The sequence below is a fragment of the Solanum lycopersicum genome, chromosome 3, assembly GCF_036512215.1.
Source record: "Solanum lycopersicum chromosome 3, SLM_r2.1".
Lineage (NCBI taxonomy): Eukaryota > Viridiplantae > Streptophyta > Magnoliopsida > Solanales > Solanaceae > Solanum > Solanum lycopersicum.
In genome coordinates, this window is record NC_090802.1 from 20518980 (window position 1) to 20537385 (window position 18406).

Sequence of the window (18406 nt, forward strand, 5' to 3'; positions counted from 1 at the left end):
TTTTAACGGATGACCAACGTTAGAACTCGCCTTAATGCTACTTGCTGGACCAAGGAGGTAGATAATTGGAAAAAGAATTATTAACATAGATTTAGTGTATACTATCTAATAGGCTAGTATTGATTGGTACGAGGTAATAACTTAGTCAAATATCGAGTACGATGCTTAATATGAGGTAAGGATAAGGGTTAGGATAGCAACACACGTAGCTGGACCAAGGTGCGGAGTGAGATTTTCTAGATGCCGGACCAAGGATTTAGAAATACATAACTTATAACTTTGCATGCAAGATACTAGGAAAGAATTGTTATAGTTAGAATTATCAAGTTATGAACCTGTGGGGAACACGTAAACCCTAGTTACTTTGATTAATTGATAAAATCCAACTGTCAAAACTGTTAAGTGTCTCTTTCAAGTTCGTTATTTATTTTCACTCATTTAGAAATATAAACCCCTTTTTTATGTTTTTACTTTCCAAGGAAGTCATTGACCAAACAATAGTAATAACAGGTTGAAGTTAAGTATAGACTATTTTCCTCGTGGGAACGATCCCAACCTCACTAGTTGGGTTATTTACTTGACATGACCGCTTTACTTCTTATTTGAGAAGTAAGTTTGAGCGTATCAATGGTCAGTACCATTTGAAAGATTGCAAACTTTCATTAATGGTCGTTTAGATTCTGAAAGGATTGCAACCTTTCGGAACTTGTTCCTCTTGCCTATAAATATCATTCGCTCTTCAGAATTTTTACTTACGAATTTTCTAACAAAAAATTTCTTCGTGTACTTTAATGTTGTAGAGTGCTTAGACGACACTAGAGCTTTCGGTATTTATACGCTGGTGATTGAGATCATTTTACTCTAGGAGGACATATTCCAAGTTAAACCTCGGATACTAAAGGGGGATAATTTCCTTAAGGGGACATTGTGAGTTTAGGGACTTTAATTTTTCCTGTTAAAATTTTTTAAGTCTGATACATTTTAAAGATTTAGTTTTTGTGAATTAAATTTTTGTTCTTCTATCTTACTGGTTCAGTAAATTTTGATTACATTGTGTTTCTGCAAAATTTATTAGAATCAGTATTTCTAATTTTTTCTACCACAGATTGACAACAAGTCATCGTTTGGAGTTTTTGGGTTTTAATGAATAAATAATAGGAAAAACTACATAATATGGCAAACTTCAATATAATTTTAAATAATATAGCTACAGTTTAATTTTTTTATGTTATATTACTAACTATACAATAAATAGCAAATTTAATTGTATATAAATAATCATTTTTTTATATTTAATATAAATAAATAATAAATAGGGAAATTATTATTAAACACATAATTAATTATGTATTCATACCTTCTGTTTAATCAATATTTTTATATTACAGATTTTTTTTGTATTTTCCCCCAAATTCCTTCCAATTCAAGATCCTTTTGTATGATTGTAGAAGTGATTTTTGTGGTTCAATTCATTAAACTTATATTTATAGTTATATTTGTGGTTCAATCAAATGTCAAATGTTTATATTTAATAATACTTATATGCATAGATAATTGTATTGTAATATTAATAAAATGGTGATTTGTGAATACAAATATATTTGGATACATAAATAATTTATCCAAGTTGATTAGGCAGTACAAGTATAGTTGGATACATCAATACTATATTTTTATAAATAAATACCTAAGTTAATGTCAAGCCTGTAGAAAACTTTACAAAAAATAGATCGACGTTTTGTTGGTTTTTTTAATTTTTTATATAGTAGAATACTTACACACTTTGATACATACACATTCTATTGTTTTTTCATTTTCTTATTTAACAATAGTGTATTCATATTATAGTATATTGACGTATTCATTTTTTTGGTTAACAATAGCGTATCCATTCTTCGAATTGTTGTATTAGTATTTTAAAAATTGTACTATTTTACCTTGTTTGATGTATTAATACATTAAATTTTTATAAATACTTGTATCCTTGATATATTAATATTTTAAGTTTTATGAATAGAAACACCAATTTGAATTCAAAGTATTCATATGCTAATTTTACAAGTAATACATTTTTCTTATTTAGTTATTGTAATTACAACTGTATTAGTGTATAAATAAAAAAATATATATACGCAAAAATACAAAGAGAAAAGACATGAATAAACTTTTATACTCAAAAATTTATGAAGACCTTTATGATTAGTATTTAGTGAATATATTGTATTTAGGAATATAAATACAACCTTTTGTATTATGTGAATCAATCATATTTGCATAGAATATGTAATTATTACTTGGTAATTTAGTAATGGAAATTTCAGTTATTTAGGAACATAATAAATGGTTGATACTTGAAAGTTATGCTAACATATCATACCTTATTTAATGGATTGTATAAGTAATATAATAACAATAAAATAAAATTTAATACATACATGCAGCTAGAAATTGACATACAGTGTAGTCATTTCTAGTAAATAACATATGGAAAAGCGCCTAAAATACCCTCAAAGTACTGAAAATGGTACAAAATTACCCTCCATCCACCTATTGGCTCCAAAATACCCTTCCCTTCCACCTATTGAATCCAAAATATCCTTGTCATCCACCTTTTGGTTCAAAATTGACCACTTATTTAACGGGTTTATATTTAAACTATTTTATTCTTTTAAAATACGTGGCGCTCAACTATATGTTATAATTTAATTTATTAGTATAATTTATAAATCAATCCAAAACCCACCCCATTAATAATTAAATTCCTCTAAATTAATGAACCCATTACATTATTAATGCAAGCTACTGCCAATTGAGTATTTTTTTAAAAATTATAAAAGTAAATTATCATACATTCAAGGGGCTAAATAAAAATTACCAATAAACTTAAAAGTCTGACTATGTTCATCTTAATTATTCTTACATCTCAATTATGTGATGTTACTTCATAGGTAACTTTTTTTTAAAAAATAATATATTAAAATTTTCAAATAAACCATAAATATTTATAAAATTTTATTTTAAAAAAATGCATGAATCAATACAGGATGTATTACTTCTTTACCTTTAATCATAAATTTCTAATTCTATTTTGAAAGAAATTGTCCTCTTAAATAAGCGGCTCAACCTAAATTTAATTGGAGCTCCGATTCGAACTCGAATAATTTTGAATGTCATTTTTAGAAATCTATAATTTCATCGTATTTTAGTAGTTCTTATGACGATTTTGATATTATAATTGGATTATTAATTGGGTGAGGTTTAGTTAGTTATGAGTGGGTAGTGGGTTGGTTTATAAATTATAATTATAATCAATAATTGAACGCCAAGTATTTTTAAAAATATTTAAAGAGTTTAATTTTAAAACAATTTAAAAAGTGGTCACTTTTGAACACAAAGGTGGATGACAAGGGTATTTTGGAGCCAATAGGTGGATGAAAAGGGCATTTTGGAGCCAATAGATGGATGAAGGGTAATTTTATACTATTTTCAATACTTTAAGGATATTTTAGGCTCTTGTCCGAGTAACATATTTATAGCTATTGAACTTCAATAATCCTATAAATATAGTTATTATTGTAAGTTCTCATAATAATATTGTCCTACTTATGGAGACAATTAATTATAAGAATATTTTTTAGGGTGCATGAAATGTTAAAAGTGGAAGAGATGAATGTTCGTTAATGCACCAACGTGTTATAGTTCTCTTAGAAATTCCATACTATCATTATTTGGTGAAGGAATATTATAATATCACGGTACATTAATTTTCTTTCTTTTAGATTTAAGAATTGAAATAATATATATAGAATGAATAAAGAAAAGCGGGAGCAGAGAAAAAACATAATTATAAAAGGGGAAAATGCACAAGTAACCCCTTAACCTATGCCCGAAATCCCAGAGACACACTTATACTATACTACGGTCCTATTACCCCCCTGAACTTATTTTATAAGTAATTTTCTACCCCTTTTTAGCTTACGTGGCACTAATTTGAAAAAAAAAGTCAACCGTCGTTGGGCCCACAAGATAGTGCCACGTAGGCTAAAAAGGGGTAAAAAATTATTAATGAAATAAGTTCAGGGGGGTAATAGGACATTGGTATAGTATAAGTGGGTCTCTGAGATTTCGGGCATAGATTGAGGGGATACTTGGGCATTATCCCTTACAAAAGGGAAAAGATCGTTCAAAAATAGAAGAAAATAAAGAGGATGAAAAAAAACAGATCACTACAAATAAAGTAAAATAAGTAAACTAATAATAAAAATAAAGATAAACATTTATTACGAGAGCAGAAACAGAGGTAAAATAAAGGTGATAAAAAGTAATAAAAAAATAGTGAAAACGTAAAAGAAAAAAAAACAGTAAACTCAACAAAAATTATTTAAATGAAAAGTAAGAGGAAGAGGATTTTTTCGTTAAATTAGAAAAAATAAAAAAAATGCAAAGCAAGAAACAGTGAAAACATAAAATTAATAAAAATCCGAAAAATACAAAAAAGAAAAAAAAACGTGCACACAAAAGGGATAAAGAAAAGAAAAAAAGAAATTTATAATAAAGAAAATCCTTCTAAAAACATAGTTCTAGGGTGTGTTTGGTATGGAGGAAAATGTTTTCCTAGAAAATGTTTTTCTGGAAAACAAGTAGATTTTTGACTTATTTTTTCTCATGTTTGGTTGGTGAGTGATAAATATTTTTTGAAAATGATTTTTAGTGTTTGATTTATGAATGAAAAAATTTTTTGAGAGACATCTTTTATTTTTACTAGAGTAAAAAATAATTTATGACATTGAAATTATTTTTTAAATCAAAATTATTATTTTTTGGGGGGTGGGTGGGGGTAGTTGGTGGGGGCGGGGGGGGGGAGGGGGGGAGAGAGTAGGAATGAAAAAATAAAAATTTAAAGTTTATAGTATTTTAAAAAAACAAAATTAATTTTTTTGGGGATTGGTATGGCTGGGGGCTGGCCGGGGGAAGGGGGAGGGAGGGGTAGGAGTTTAAAAATAAAAATTTGAAGTTGAAAATATTTTTGAAAAGCAAAATTGATTTTTTTTTTGGGGGGGTGGGGGGAGGATCAAGGATCAAGTGAAAAATAAAATTTTGAAATTGAAAATAGTTTTTTAAAATTGATGTTTTTTTAATCTCTTCAGAATTTCTTGCTAAAACTAATCATTAAAAATCATAAAATTCTATCTCCTATTTAAAATCTAACAAAAATAAAAATAAAACAATCCTAAAATTACCCAAACTTTAACAATCTCATCCTACAAAAATCATAAGTCCTAACAAGTAAATACTTCTATATCCTCTATTCATAATTTTTAAAAATACAAATAATGTGAAATAAATAAATACATAAATTGCATCTCTACTTTATTTGAGTAAATTTATGCCTATACATATTTTTAATTAGTGAACAATACGATGGTTTTAAATATATTTAAAATAAATCAAAGGGTGAGGGTAAATAACATTTTTATTATAAAGGGCCCGTTTGGATGGACTTAATAAAAGCAGCTTAAAAAAGTACTTTTGAAAGTGCTGAAACTTAATTTTAAAATAAGCAGTTATGCGTTTGGATAAAAGTACTGAAGTTAAAAAAAAGTTGTTGATGTGTTTGACAAATAAGTGTTGATAAACAACTTTTTAAATCAAAATGTCTGAAATACCCTTAAAAGTTTTTAACATGATAAAAGTCAATTAATTTACATTTTACAGCGATAAAAAATTATATTTTGCTATCATTCACACATTTTTTTCTCATCACAAATTATATATATGTCACGACCCAAATCGGGCCGTGAGTGGCACCCACACTTACCCTCCTATGTGAGCGAACCAATCAATACAAAACCCAACACTTCGAATATAATAACAAAATATAATGCGAAAGACTTAAACTCATTAATGAAAATCAATAATCAACTTCTAAAACTCAAACACTTCTCATTATCCCAAAATCTGGAAGTCATCATCACAAGAACATCTATCCTCAATTTACTAAGCTAAGAGTATCTAGAAAGCTAGAATAAACAAAAAGCTAGTCCATGCCGGAAGTTCAAGGCATCAAGACATGAAGAGGAAGATCCAGTCCAAGCTAGAAGCATTAGCTCACCCTAAAATCCGGGGTAATGAAGACTGGCTAGAGTTGCGGTTGAGTTGAAGACGACGACACGTTTGCTGCACTCCACAATTTAACAAAAAAAAACATACAAGTAGGGGTCCGTACAAAACACGGGTACTGAGTAGATATCATCGGCCAACTCAAAGTAGAAAACAATATATATCAGATCATATCATAAATCAACTACAATACTCAATCTGTAGCAACAACATGTACAAGAATCTTTGATAAATAACGTCAAGTACATTCATGAGGACTCAAGCCTCCATATCATGCTCATTTGGGAATTAGGTTCTTTTCATTCGAATTTATTAAAATAATTCCAAGATTCATTTTCTTTATTCCTCTTGTGTCGGCACGTGACACTCCGCTCCCATACTACTATGTGTCGGAACGTGACACTCCGATCCCCTAATTCTACGTGTCGATTTGTGATACCCGATCCCCTAATTCTACGTGTTGGTTCGTGACACCCGATCCCCTAATTCTACGTGTCGGTTCGTGACACCCGATCTCCAAATTCTATGTGTCGGTTCGTGACACCCGATCCCCTAATTCTACGTATCGGTTCGTGACACCCGATCCCCTAATTCTACGTGTCAGTTCGTGACACTCGATCCCCTAATTCTACGTGTCGGTTCGTGACACCCGATCCCCTAATTCTACCTGTCGGTTCATGACACTCGATCCCCTAATTTTATGTGTCGGTTCGTGACACCCGCTCCACTAATCTCATTCTATTAATTCATCAAGCCTTCTTTTATACCAAGGCATCATCAATCTCAGTACTTTAGTTCATCAAGCCTTCTTTTATACCAAGTCATCATCAATCTCACTACTTTAGTTCATCAAGCCTTTTTTTATACCAAGGCATCATCAATCTCATTACTTTAGTTCATCAAGCCTTCTTTTATACCAAGGCATCATCATTAACTAGGGGTTTTCAAGATTGGAGTTTTCAATAGCTTCATCATGCTTATTTCATCACAAGTATATAATCATATTCATGCAAGCATACAATTAAGCATATAGAAGACTTTACAATACAACCCAACACATATCATTCGCTATTAAGAGTTAACTACGAATAGTATAAAAACCATAACCTACCTCCACCGAAGATTCGTGATCAAGAAAGCAATTTCCCAAAGCTTTGTTCTTCTTCTCGTTTATCCTCTTTCTCGTTCGATCCCCTCTCTCTTTCTTTCTGTTCTTTTCTTTTTCTTATTCAAACCCTCTTTCTTTTACCCTAATTAGCATATAATTAAGTATAAAAGATGGTGAATTAACCCATTAATTAATTCAAGGTTATCTCTTTTAACCCTCAAGTAGTTAAATTATTAACATTAACCCACTAAATTTATAATTATAACAGGAATAGTCCAAAACGTCCCTTAACACATTTAAAGAAATCCGACCCCGCCTGGGATTATGCAGCCTGCGACGAGCCGTTGTGCCTGCGACGGTCCGTTCTGCTGCTCCGTCACAGAGTTCAGAGACTCCATTCCATTAAAGGGTCTGTGACGGTCCGTCGTGCCCACGACGGTCCGTCCTGCCATTCCGTTACGAAGTTCAGAGAGTTGATTTCAGTACTCAATTTTTAGAGTTCTAAGTATTTTGGAACGAGACACCCTCGACAGTCCGTCGTGCCCATGACGGTCCGTCGTGGGTTCCGTCGTCTCAGCCAGTTTTTCTAGAAATAAACTCTGCTGCTCAAAACGACTAAAAAGGTCATTACAATATAAGAGGAATATAAACTTATTATAGATTTTAAAGATATATAATTTGAATAGATCAAAGAACGATTTAAGATTTTATTTTAGTTTCATCCATAGGTAATAATAATAGTCTATCATTCACATATTTCTTTATTATCACAAATTATTTATAAGAGGATTATAAATTTTTATTTAAGTTATATGTGCAGCTTATTTTACATTTTAATAATATATAATTTGAATAGATTACTTGAAAGATTTAAGATTTATTTTATTTTCATTCATTAGTAATAGTAATTGTCTATCATCCACACGTGAAAAGGGAAAAATAGAATAAAGAGATGTTAGGATTATGTGGGTAATTTGGAGATTGTATAAAAATATTAAGGGTAAAAAGGTAATAATGTGGTCAACTTAAAACAACTTATAAGCTCGGATTTCTGTTAAATGTTTTAAGGGGCGTTTTGGACTATTCCTGCTTATAATTATAAAGTTAGTGGTTTAATGTTAATAATTCAATTACTTGGGGGTTAAAGGAGACAACCTTGGAATAAATAGTGGGTTACTTTTACCATCTTTTATACTTAATTATATGGTAATTAGGGTAAAAGAAAAAGAGTTTGAATAAGGAAAAATCAGAAAAAGAGAGAGGGAGAACGATCGAGAGAATAGAGAAACGAAGAGGAAAGCAAAGGTTTTGGGGGATAGCTTGCTTGATCGCAAATTCTTCGCTGGAGGTAGGTTATGGTTTATGCTATTTCATAGTAAACTCTTAATAGCGAATGATATGTATTGGGTAGTATTGTAAACCCTTCTATATGCTTAATTGTGTGCTTGCATGATGTGATTATATAATTGTGATAAAATAAGCATGATGAGGCTATTGAATCTTAAACCTTAAAACCTCTTTGTTAATGATGATGCCTTGGTATAAAAGAAGGCTTGATGAACTATAAGAATGAGGTTAATGGATCGGGTATCACGTTCCGGCACCAGGATAGTAGTAGTGGATCGGGTGTCACTTTCCGACATCAGGATAGTATTAATGGATCGGGTGTCACGTTCCGACACCAGGATAGTATTAATGGATCAGGTGTCACGTTCCGGCACCAGGATAGTAGTAGTGGATCGGGTGTCACGTTCAAACACCAGGATAGTATTAGTGAATCGAGTGTCACGTTCCGACACTAGGATAGTATTAATGGATTGGGTGTCACTTTCTGACACCAAGATAGTATTAATGGATCGGGTGTCACGTTCCGACACTAGGATAGTATTAATGGATCGGGTGTCACGTTCCGACACCAGGATAGTAGTAGTGGATCGGGTGTCACGTTTCGACACCAGGATAGTATGAGGAGGATCAAAGTGTCACGTTCCGACACCAGGATAGTAATAAGAATGAATACTGAATTATGTTAATATACTCAATTTAAAGAACCTAATTCCTAAATGAGTATGGTATGGAGGCTTGAGTCCTCATAGATGTGCTTGGGTAGTGGCAAATGGTTATGGTACTTGTTGTTGTCACCTGTTAAGTGTTATGGTTGATTTTATGTTATTATTTGATATATATTGCTTTCTATTTTGAGTTGGCCGATTATATCTACTCAGTACTTGTGTTTTGTACTGACCCCTACTTGTATGTTTTCTCTTGGTTAATTGTGGAGTGCAGCAAACGTACCATCGTCTTCAACTCAACCGCAACTGTAGCTAGACTTCAGCATAATCAGACTTCAGGGTGAGCTATTGTTCCTAGCTCGGACTGGATTCTTTTCTTCGCGTCTTGATGTCTTAAAGTTCGAACATGGACCATCTCTTTTACTTATTTTATCTTCTTAGATACTCTTAGATTTAGTAATTTGAGGATAGATGTTCTTGTGGTGATGACTTCCAGATTTTGGGGATAGTAATTGATAAATTTTAGAAGTTGTTAATTAATTTCGTTAATGAGTCTTAAGTCTTTCGCATTATTTCTGTTTATTATGGTTGAAATGATGGGGTTTAGATTGGTTGGTTCGCTCACATAGTAGGATAAGTGTAGGTGTCACTCACGGCTCGTTTTGGGTCGTGACAAACTTGGTATCAGAGCATTAGGTTCGTTGGTCTCATCACACAAGAACGAGTCTAGTAGAGTCTTGAGGAACGGTAGGGGGACGCCTTTACTTTTCTTTGAGAGGCTACAAGACTTTATGAAAATTCCATTCTCTCTTTCTTTCGTGCTATTACTTGGATCCAATTGGTATCTAGGTGATACAAATTGGTATCTGACCATCTTGACTCTATTTCGCAGATGGTTAGAACTAAAGCAACAACTCCGCCAACACCAACACCGGCAAGACAAGATGCGTCTGAACCAGCCACTGAGGCTGTAGCTCGAAGAGGAGCAGTGGCAAGAGGCCGTGGTAGAGGTCGCGGGAGGACGTCCTCTAGAGGAGGAGGACAAGCACCTGGCCCATCTAGTACTAGGGCAGTGACTCCTCCACCGACTGAGGAGGTAGTAAGAGAGGGTGAGAAAGGGGAGAATGAGCAGGTGCAGAATGAGGAATTACCACCCCAACCTACCCCAGAGATGATTAATCAGGTTCTTGCTTATCTTAGCGGGTTATGTGATCAGCGACAGACACCTCTAGTGTTTTCTGCACCAGCACCTCAGGTTCCGGGAGTACAGCATGCAGCTGAATTGGCTCCCCGCATGGATGCCTCATTTGAAATAGGCACTTTTCCTCGGTTGACTACAGGGCCTATAATGACAAGTGATCAGCATGAACTTTTCAGTAAGTTATTGAAATTGAAACCTCCAGTCTTCAAGGGTGCTGAATCTGAGGATGCATATGATTTTCTGGTTGATTGTCATGAGCTACTACACAAGATGGGTATAGTAGAATGATTTGGCGTCGAGTTTGTGACCTATCAATTTCAAGGGAATGCCAAAATGTGGTGGAGATCGTATGTTGAATGTCAACCAACACAAGCACCACCTATGACTTGGGCATCATTCTCTATCTTGTTTATGGAGAAGTATATACCCCGGACTTTGAGGGATATGAGGAGAGATGAGTTCCTGAGCGTAGAGCAAGGAGGGCTGTCGGTTACTGCATATGAGGCTAAGTTTCGTGCATTATATAGGTATGCCACCCAGCTTTGCTTCAGTCCACAAGAGCGGATTCGCCGTTTTGTGAAGGGGTTGAGGTCAGATTTGCAGATTCCAGCCTTACAGGTATCTACTGTAGCAAAATCCTTTCAGGAAGTGGTAGACTTTGTGATAGACGTGGAGGGAGTGAAGCCATATGACTTCCCCATGGCATCAGAAACTAAGAAGTTTCGTAAAGGAGGTGAGTTTAATGGTTCTTACTCCAGAGGGCAGGGTTCAGGAGGTTACCTAGCCCAACCTATTCAGTCTTCGCTGCAGGCTGTAGCTGGGGGTCCACCGCAGACCGGTCAATATTTCTCTGAGTTTGGAGGTTATCCCCAGACTTCATCGTTCTCACAGAGGCCTATGCTTGACTCTAGAGAGTGTTATGGATGTGGGGAGACTAGACATATTAAGAGATATTGTCCAAAACAGAGTTACAGACCCCCAATAGTCAGAGGTAGAGGTGGTCATGGAAGAGGCCGCTATTCTGGAGAACGTAGTTGCCGCGGTAATGGTGGTCACCAAACCAACCGGGGTGGCGGGCAAATTGAAACTACTGCAGTGCAACATGGTAGGGGCAACGGGCAGACAGGTGATAGGGCCAATTGTTATGCTTTCCCGGGGAGATCTGAAGCGGAGACATCTGATGCTGTAATCACAGGTAACTTTTTGGTTTGTGATTGCATGGCTTCTGTATTGTTTGATCATGGATCAACATTTTCTTATGTATCTTCCTCATTTGCTACTGGTTTTGATTTACATTGTGAATTGCTTGACATGCCTATTCGTGTTTCTACTCTTGTGGGTGAGTCGGTGATAGTTGAAAAGGTGTATAGGTCTTGTCTTTTAACTTTTGTGGGGAGCAATACTAATGTAGACTTGGTTATCTTAGAAATGGTAGATTTCGATGTAATTCTGGGTATGACTTGGCTTTCTCCAAACTTTGCAATCTTATATTGTAGTGCCAAAACTGTAAGGTTGGCCAAGCCTGGGACAGATCCGTTAGTGTGGGAGGGTGACTACACTTCCACTCCAGTTCGTATTATCTCCTTTCTTCGAGCTAAAAGAATGGTTAGTAAGGGTTGTTTAGCTTTCTTGGCACACCTCAGGGATGATACTACTCAAGTACCTTCAATTAAGTCGGTTTCGATAGTCCGTGAGTTTCTGGATGTGTTTCCTGCAGACCTTCCTGGTATGCCACCAGATAGAGATAATTATTTCTGTATTGATCTGGAGCCGGGTACTCGCCCCATTTCCATACCCCCTTATAGAATGGCTCCCGCTGAGTTAAGGGAATTAAAGGCCCAACTTCAAAAGTTGTTAGGGAAAGGCTTTATTAGACCAAGTGCATCCCCCTGGGGTGCTCCGGTTTTGTTTGTGAAGAAGAAGGATGGAAGTTTTCGGATGTGCATTGACTACAGACAACTGAATAAGGTAACTGTTAAGAACAAGTACCCTCTTCCTCGCATCGATGATTTGTTCGATCAGTTACAAGGTGCTTGTACCTTCTCAAAAATCGATTTGAGATCTGGTTATCACCAATTGAAAATACGGGCAACGGATGTGCCCAAGACTGCTTTTCGGACCAGGTATGGGCATTATGAGTTCTTAGTAATGTCTTTTGGGATTACGAATGCCCCTGCTGCTTTCATGAGCTTGATGAATGGGATTTTTAAGCCATACCTGGATCTCTTTGTCATCGTATTCATTGATGATATACTAGTATACTCAAAGAGCAAGAAAGAACATGAGGAGCACTTGAGAATGGTATTGGATATGTTGAGGGACAAAAAGTTTTATGCCAAATTCTCTAAGTGTGAGTTTTTGCTAGATTCAGTGTCCTTCTTGGGGCATGTGGTTTCTAAGGATGGAGTAATGGTGGATCCTTCTAAGATCGAAGCAATGAAGAATTGGGTAAGACCTACTAATGTCACATAGGTAAGGAGCTTTGTTGGTTTAGCTAGCTACTACCGTCGATTTGTCAAAGGATTTTCTTCTATTGCTTCCCATCTGACAAACTTGACTAAGCAGAGTGTTCCATTTGTATGGTAAGACGAGTGTGAAGAAAGCTTTCAGAAACTCAAGACCTTGTTGACTACTGCACCCATTCTTACCCTGCCAGTGGAAGGTAAGAATTTCATTATTTATTGTGATGCATCCTATTCGGGTTTGTGTGCTGTGCTAATTAAAGAGAAGAATGTAATTGCTTATGCTTCGAGGCAATTAAAGGTGCACGAACGTAATTATCCAACCCACGATTTGGAGTTAGCGGCAGTAGTGTTTGCATTAAAGCAATGGAGACATTATCTATATGGGGTTAAGAGTGAAGTCTATACGGATCATCGTAGTTTACAGTATGTCTTTACTCAGAAAGATTTGAATTTGAGACAGAGGAGGTGGATGGAACTACTAAAGGACTATGATATCACTATATTTTATCATCACGGAAGAGCTAATGTTGTGGCGGATGCTTTAAGTAAAAAGGCAGGGAGCATGGGAAGTCTACCTCACTTGCAGGTTTCTAGACGCCCATTGGCTAGAGAGGTTCAGACTCTGGCTAATGACATCATTAGGCTAGAAGTAAATGAGAAGGGAGGATTTTTGGCCTGTGTGGAGGCAAGATCTTCCTTTCTTGACAAGATTAAGGGAAAGCAGTTTACTGATGAGAAACTAATCTGGATCCGAGATAAGGTATTGCGAGGAGAGGCTAAAGAAGCAAAAATCGATGAGGAAGGTGTGTTGAGGTTTAAGGGAAGGGTATGTGTACCCCGCGTCGATGATTTAATTCACACTATTCTTACAGAGGCACATAGTTCAAGGTATTCGATACATCCCGGTACAACCAAGATGTACCGTGACCTAAAGCAACATTTTTGGTGGAGTAGGATGAAGCGTGACATTGTTGATTTTGTTGCTCAATGCCCGAATTGTCAGCAGGTAAAGTATGAACACCAGAGGCCTGGAGGGACACTTCAGAGAATGCCCATTCCTTAATGTAAGTGGGAGAGAATTGCAATGGACTTCGTGGTTGTCCTTCCAAAGACAATGGGTAAGTATGACTCCATTTGGGTAATTGTTGATAGGTTAACTAAGTCTGCTCACTTCATTCCGGTTAAGGTGACTTACAATGCAGAGAAGTTAGACAAACTTTACATCTCAGAAATTGTTCGATTGCATGGAGTTCCACTTTCCATCATATCAGATAGAGGTACGCAGTTTACTTCTAAGTTTTGGAAAACATTGCATGCTGAATTAGGTACTAGGTTGGATCTTAGTACCGCATTTCACCCCAGACCGATGGTCAGTCTGAGCGGAAGATTCAGGTTTTGAAGGATATGCTTCGTGCATGTGTGATAGAATTTGGTGGTCATTGGGATAACTTCTTACCCTTAGCAGAGTTCTCATACAACAATACCTATCACTCAAGTATTGGTATGGCCCCATTTGAGGCACTGTATGGGAGAAAATGTAGGCCTCCCATTGGTTGGTTTGATGCATTCGAGGTTAGACCTTGGGGTACTGACCTTCTGAGGAAATCTTTAGATGAAGTGAAATGCATTCAAGAAAATCTTTTAGCGGCTAAAAGTAGACAGAAAGAATATGCATATCGAAAGGTTAGAGACTTGGAGTTTATGGAGGGTGAGCAAGTCTTGTTGAAGGTGTCGCCCATGAAAGGGGTTATGCGGTTCAGTAAGCGAGGTAAGCTTAGTCTGAGGTACATTGGTCCATTTGAAGTTCTGAAGCGCATGGGGGAGGTAGCATATGAATTAGCCTTGCCCCCAGGACTGTCAGGAGTGCACCCGGTATTTCATATGTCTATGTTGAAAAGATACCATGGGGATGGAAACTACATCATTTGTTGGGATTCAGCTCTTCTTGATGAGAATTTGTCTTATGAGGCGGAGCCTGTGGCCATTTTAGATAGAGAAGTCTGCAAGTTGAGATCAAGGGAGACTGCATCCATCAAGGTTCAATGGAAGAATCGACCAATTGAGGAGTCCACTTGGGAGAAGGAGGCTGATATGCAAGAAAAATACCCACACCTGTTTACAAATTCAGGTACTCTTTTCCGTCCTTGTTTTTCTTCTTGTGATCGTTCGGGGACGAACGATGGGTAAATTGGTATGTATTGTAACGACCTGTTTATTCATTTTGAGCAGTAGAGTTAATTCTGGTAATAGGTGTCTAGGTCGACGGATCCCACGACGCACCGTCATGGGCACGACGGACCGTCGAGGGGGTCTCGTTCCAAAACACTTAGATTCAAAAAATTTGGGTACTGAGAACAACTCTCTAAACTTCGCGACGACATGGCAGGACGGACCGTTGTGGGCACGACGGACCGTCACAGACCCTTTAGTGAAATTTAGTCTCTGAACTCTGTGACGGAAGCAGCAGGACGGATCGTGACACCCGATCCCCCAATTCTACGTGTCGGTTCGTGACACCCTATCCCCTAATTCTACGTGTCGGTTTGTGACACCCGATCTCCTAATTCTACATGTCGGTTCGTGACACCTGATCCCCTAATTCTACGTGTCAGTTCGTGACACCCGATCCCCTAATTCTACGTGTCGGTTCGTAACACCCGACCCCCTAATTCTACGTGTCGGTTCGTGACACCCGATCCCCTAATATCATTCTATTAATTCGTCAAGCCTTCTTTTATATCAAGGAATCATCAATCTCATTACTTTAGTTCATCAAGCCTTCTTTTATACAAAGGCATCATCAATCTCATTATTTTAGTTCATCAAGCCTTCTTTTATACCAAGGCATCATCATTAACAAGGGGTTTTCAAGATTTGGGATTCAATAGCTTCATCATGCTTATTTCATCACAATTATATAATCACATTCATGCAAGCATACAATTAAGCATATAGAAGACTTTACAATACAACCCAATACATATCATTCGCTATTAAGAGTTAACTACGAATAGTATAAAAACCATAACCTACCTCCACCGAAGATTCGTGATCAAGCAAGCAATTTCCCAAGCCTTTTCGTTTTCCCCTTCGTTCCTCTCTCGATCGATCGATTCTCTTTCCCTCTCCTTGTTCTTTCTATTTTTCTTATTCAAACCCTCTTTCTTTTACCATAATTAACATATAATTAAGTATAAAGGATGACAAAATAACCCACTAATTAATTTATGGCTATCTCCTTTAACCCTCAAGAAATTGGATTATTAATATTCAACCACCAACTTTATAATTATAAGCAGGACTAGTCCAAAACGCCTGTAACGGGCCGTCGTGCCTATGAAGGGCTGTCGTGCCTGCGACGGTCTGTCCTGCTGCTTCCGTCACAGAGTTCAGAGACTAGATTTTGCTGAAGGATCTGTGACGGCCCGTCATGCCTGTGACGGTCCATCCTGCCATTCCGTTATGAAGTTCAGAGAGTCGATTTCAGTACCCAAATTTCAAAAATCTAAGTGTTTTGGAACGAGACCCCCTCGACGGTCCGTCGTGCTCATGACGGTCCGTCGTGGGATCCGTCGTCTCAGCTAGTTTTTTCAGAAATAAAATCTGCTGCTCAAAACAACTAAACAAGTCGTACAATAGATACTATATTACCCATCGTTCGTCCTCGAACGATCATAAGAAGAAAAACAAGGGCGAAAAGGAGTACCTGAATCTGTAAACAGGTGTGGGTATTTTTCTTGCATATCTGCCTCCTTCTCCCAAGTGGCTTCTTTGACTGGTCGATTCTTCCATTGAACTTTGATGGATGCAATCTCCCTTGATCTCAACTTGCGAATTTCTCTATCCAGAATAGCAACAGGCTCCTCCTCATAAGTCAAATTCTCATCGAGAAGAACCGAATTCCAACGAATGATGTAGTTTCCATCCCCATGGTATATTTTCAACATAGACACATGAAATACCGGATGCACTCCTGACAGTCCTGGGGGCAAGGCTAATTCATAAGCCACCTCACCTACTCGCTTAAGTACATCAAATGGTCCAATATACCTTGGGCTTAGCTTAACTCTTTTTCCAAACCGCATCACCCCTTTCATGGGCGAAACCTTCAGCAAGACTTGCTCACACTCCATGAACTCCAAGTCTCTAACCTTTCGATCTGCATATTCCTTTTGCCTGCTTTGAGCCGCTAAAAGCTTTTCTTGAATAGATTTCACCTTCTCTAATGAATCCCTCACAAGATCAGTACCCCAAGGTCTAACCTCAAATGCATCAAACCAACCAATGGGAGACCTACATCTCCTCTCATACAATGCTTCGAAAGGAGCCATATCAATACTTGAGTGATAGCTATTGTTGTATGGGAACTCTGCTAAGGGTAAGAAGTTATCCTAATGACCCCCAAATTCTATCACGCATGCACGAAGCATATCCTCCAACACTTGAATCGTTCGCTCAGACTGACCATCGGTCAGAGGATGGAACGCAGTACTAAGGTCCAACCTAGTACCCAATTCCGCATGCAATGTTTTTCCAAAACTTAGAAGTAAACTGCGTACCTCTATCTAATATGATGGAGAGTGGAACTCCATGCAATCGAACGATTTCTGAGATATAGAGTTTAGCTAACTTCTCTGCATTGTAAGTCACCTTGACCGGAATGAAATGAGCAGACTTAGTTAACCTATCGACAATCACCCAAATAAAGTCATACTTACCCATTGTCTTTGGAAGACCAACCACGAAGTCCATTGGGATTCTCTCCCACTTCCATTCCGGAATGGGCATTCTCTGAAGTGTTCCTCCAGGCCTCTGGTGTTCATACTTTACTTGCTGACAATTCAGACATTTGGCAACAAACTCCACAATGTCACGCTTCATTCTACTCCACCGAAAATGTTGCTTTAGGTCACGGTACATTTTGGTTGCACCAGGATGTATAGAATATCCGAAACTATGAGCCTCTGTAAGAATAGTGTAGATCAAATCATCAACACGGGGCATACATACCCTTCCCTTAATCCTCAAAACACCTTCCTCATCCATTATTGCTTCTTTAGCCTCTCCTCGCAACACCATATCCCGAATTCGGCTTAGTTTCTCATCATCAAACTGTTTTCCCTTGATCTTGTCAAGAAAAGAAGATCACGCCTCCACACTGGCAAAAAATCCTCCTTTCTCATTTACTTCTAACCTCATAAAGTCGTTAACCAGAGTCTGAACCTCTCTAGCCAATGGTCGTCTAGAAACTTGTAAGTGAGCTAGGCTTCCCATGCTCCTTGCCTTTCTACTTAAGGAGTCTGCCACAACATTAGCCTTTCCTGGATGATACAAGATGGTAACATCATAATCCTTCAGTAGTTCCATCCACCTCCTCTGTCTCAAGTTCAAATCCCTCTGAGTAAAGACATACTGTAGGCTACGATGATCCGTGTATACTTCACACTTAACTCCATATAGATAGTGTCTCCATTGCATTAAGGCAAACACTACCGCAGCC

At 37.0% G+C, this 18406-nt stretch overlaps 1 protein-coding gene across 1 annotated transcript; it reads left to right on the top strand.

Annotated features, from left to right (window-relative positions):
- The first annotated feature begins 10754 nt into the window (after positions 1–10754).
- LOC138347457 (uncharacterized) lies at positions 10755–16883 on the top strand. The gene is made up of 5 exons (XM_069295753.1): positions 10755–12832; positions 13346–13492; positions 13667–13794; positions 14448–14943; positions 16755–16883. Exons 1-5 carry the CDS (start codon positions 10775–10777, stop codon positions 16881–16883), a joined length of 2958 nt encoding a protein of 985 aa, XP_069151854.1. The 5' UTR covers positions 10755–10774.
- Positions 16884–18406: the final 1523 nt, after the last annotated feature.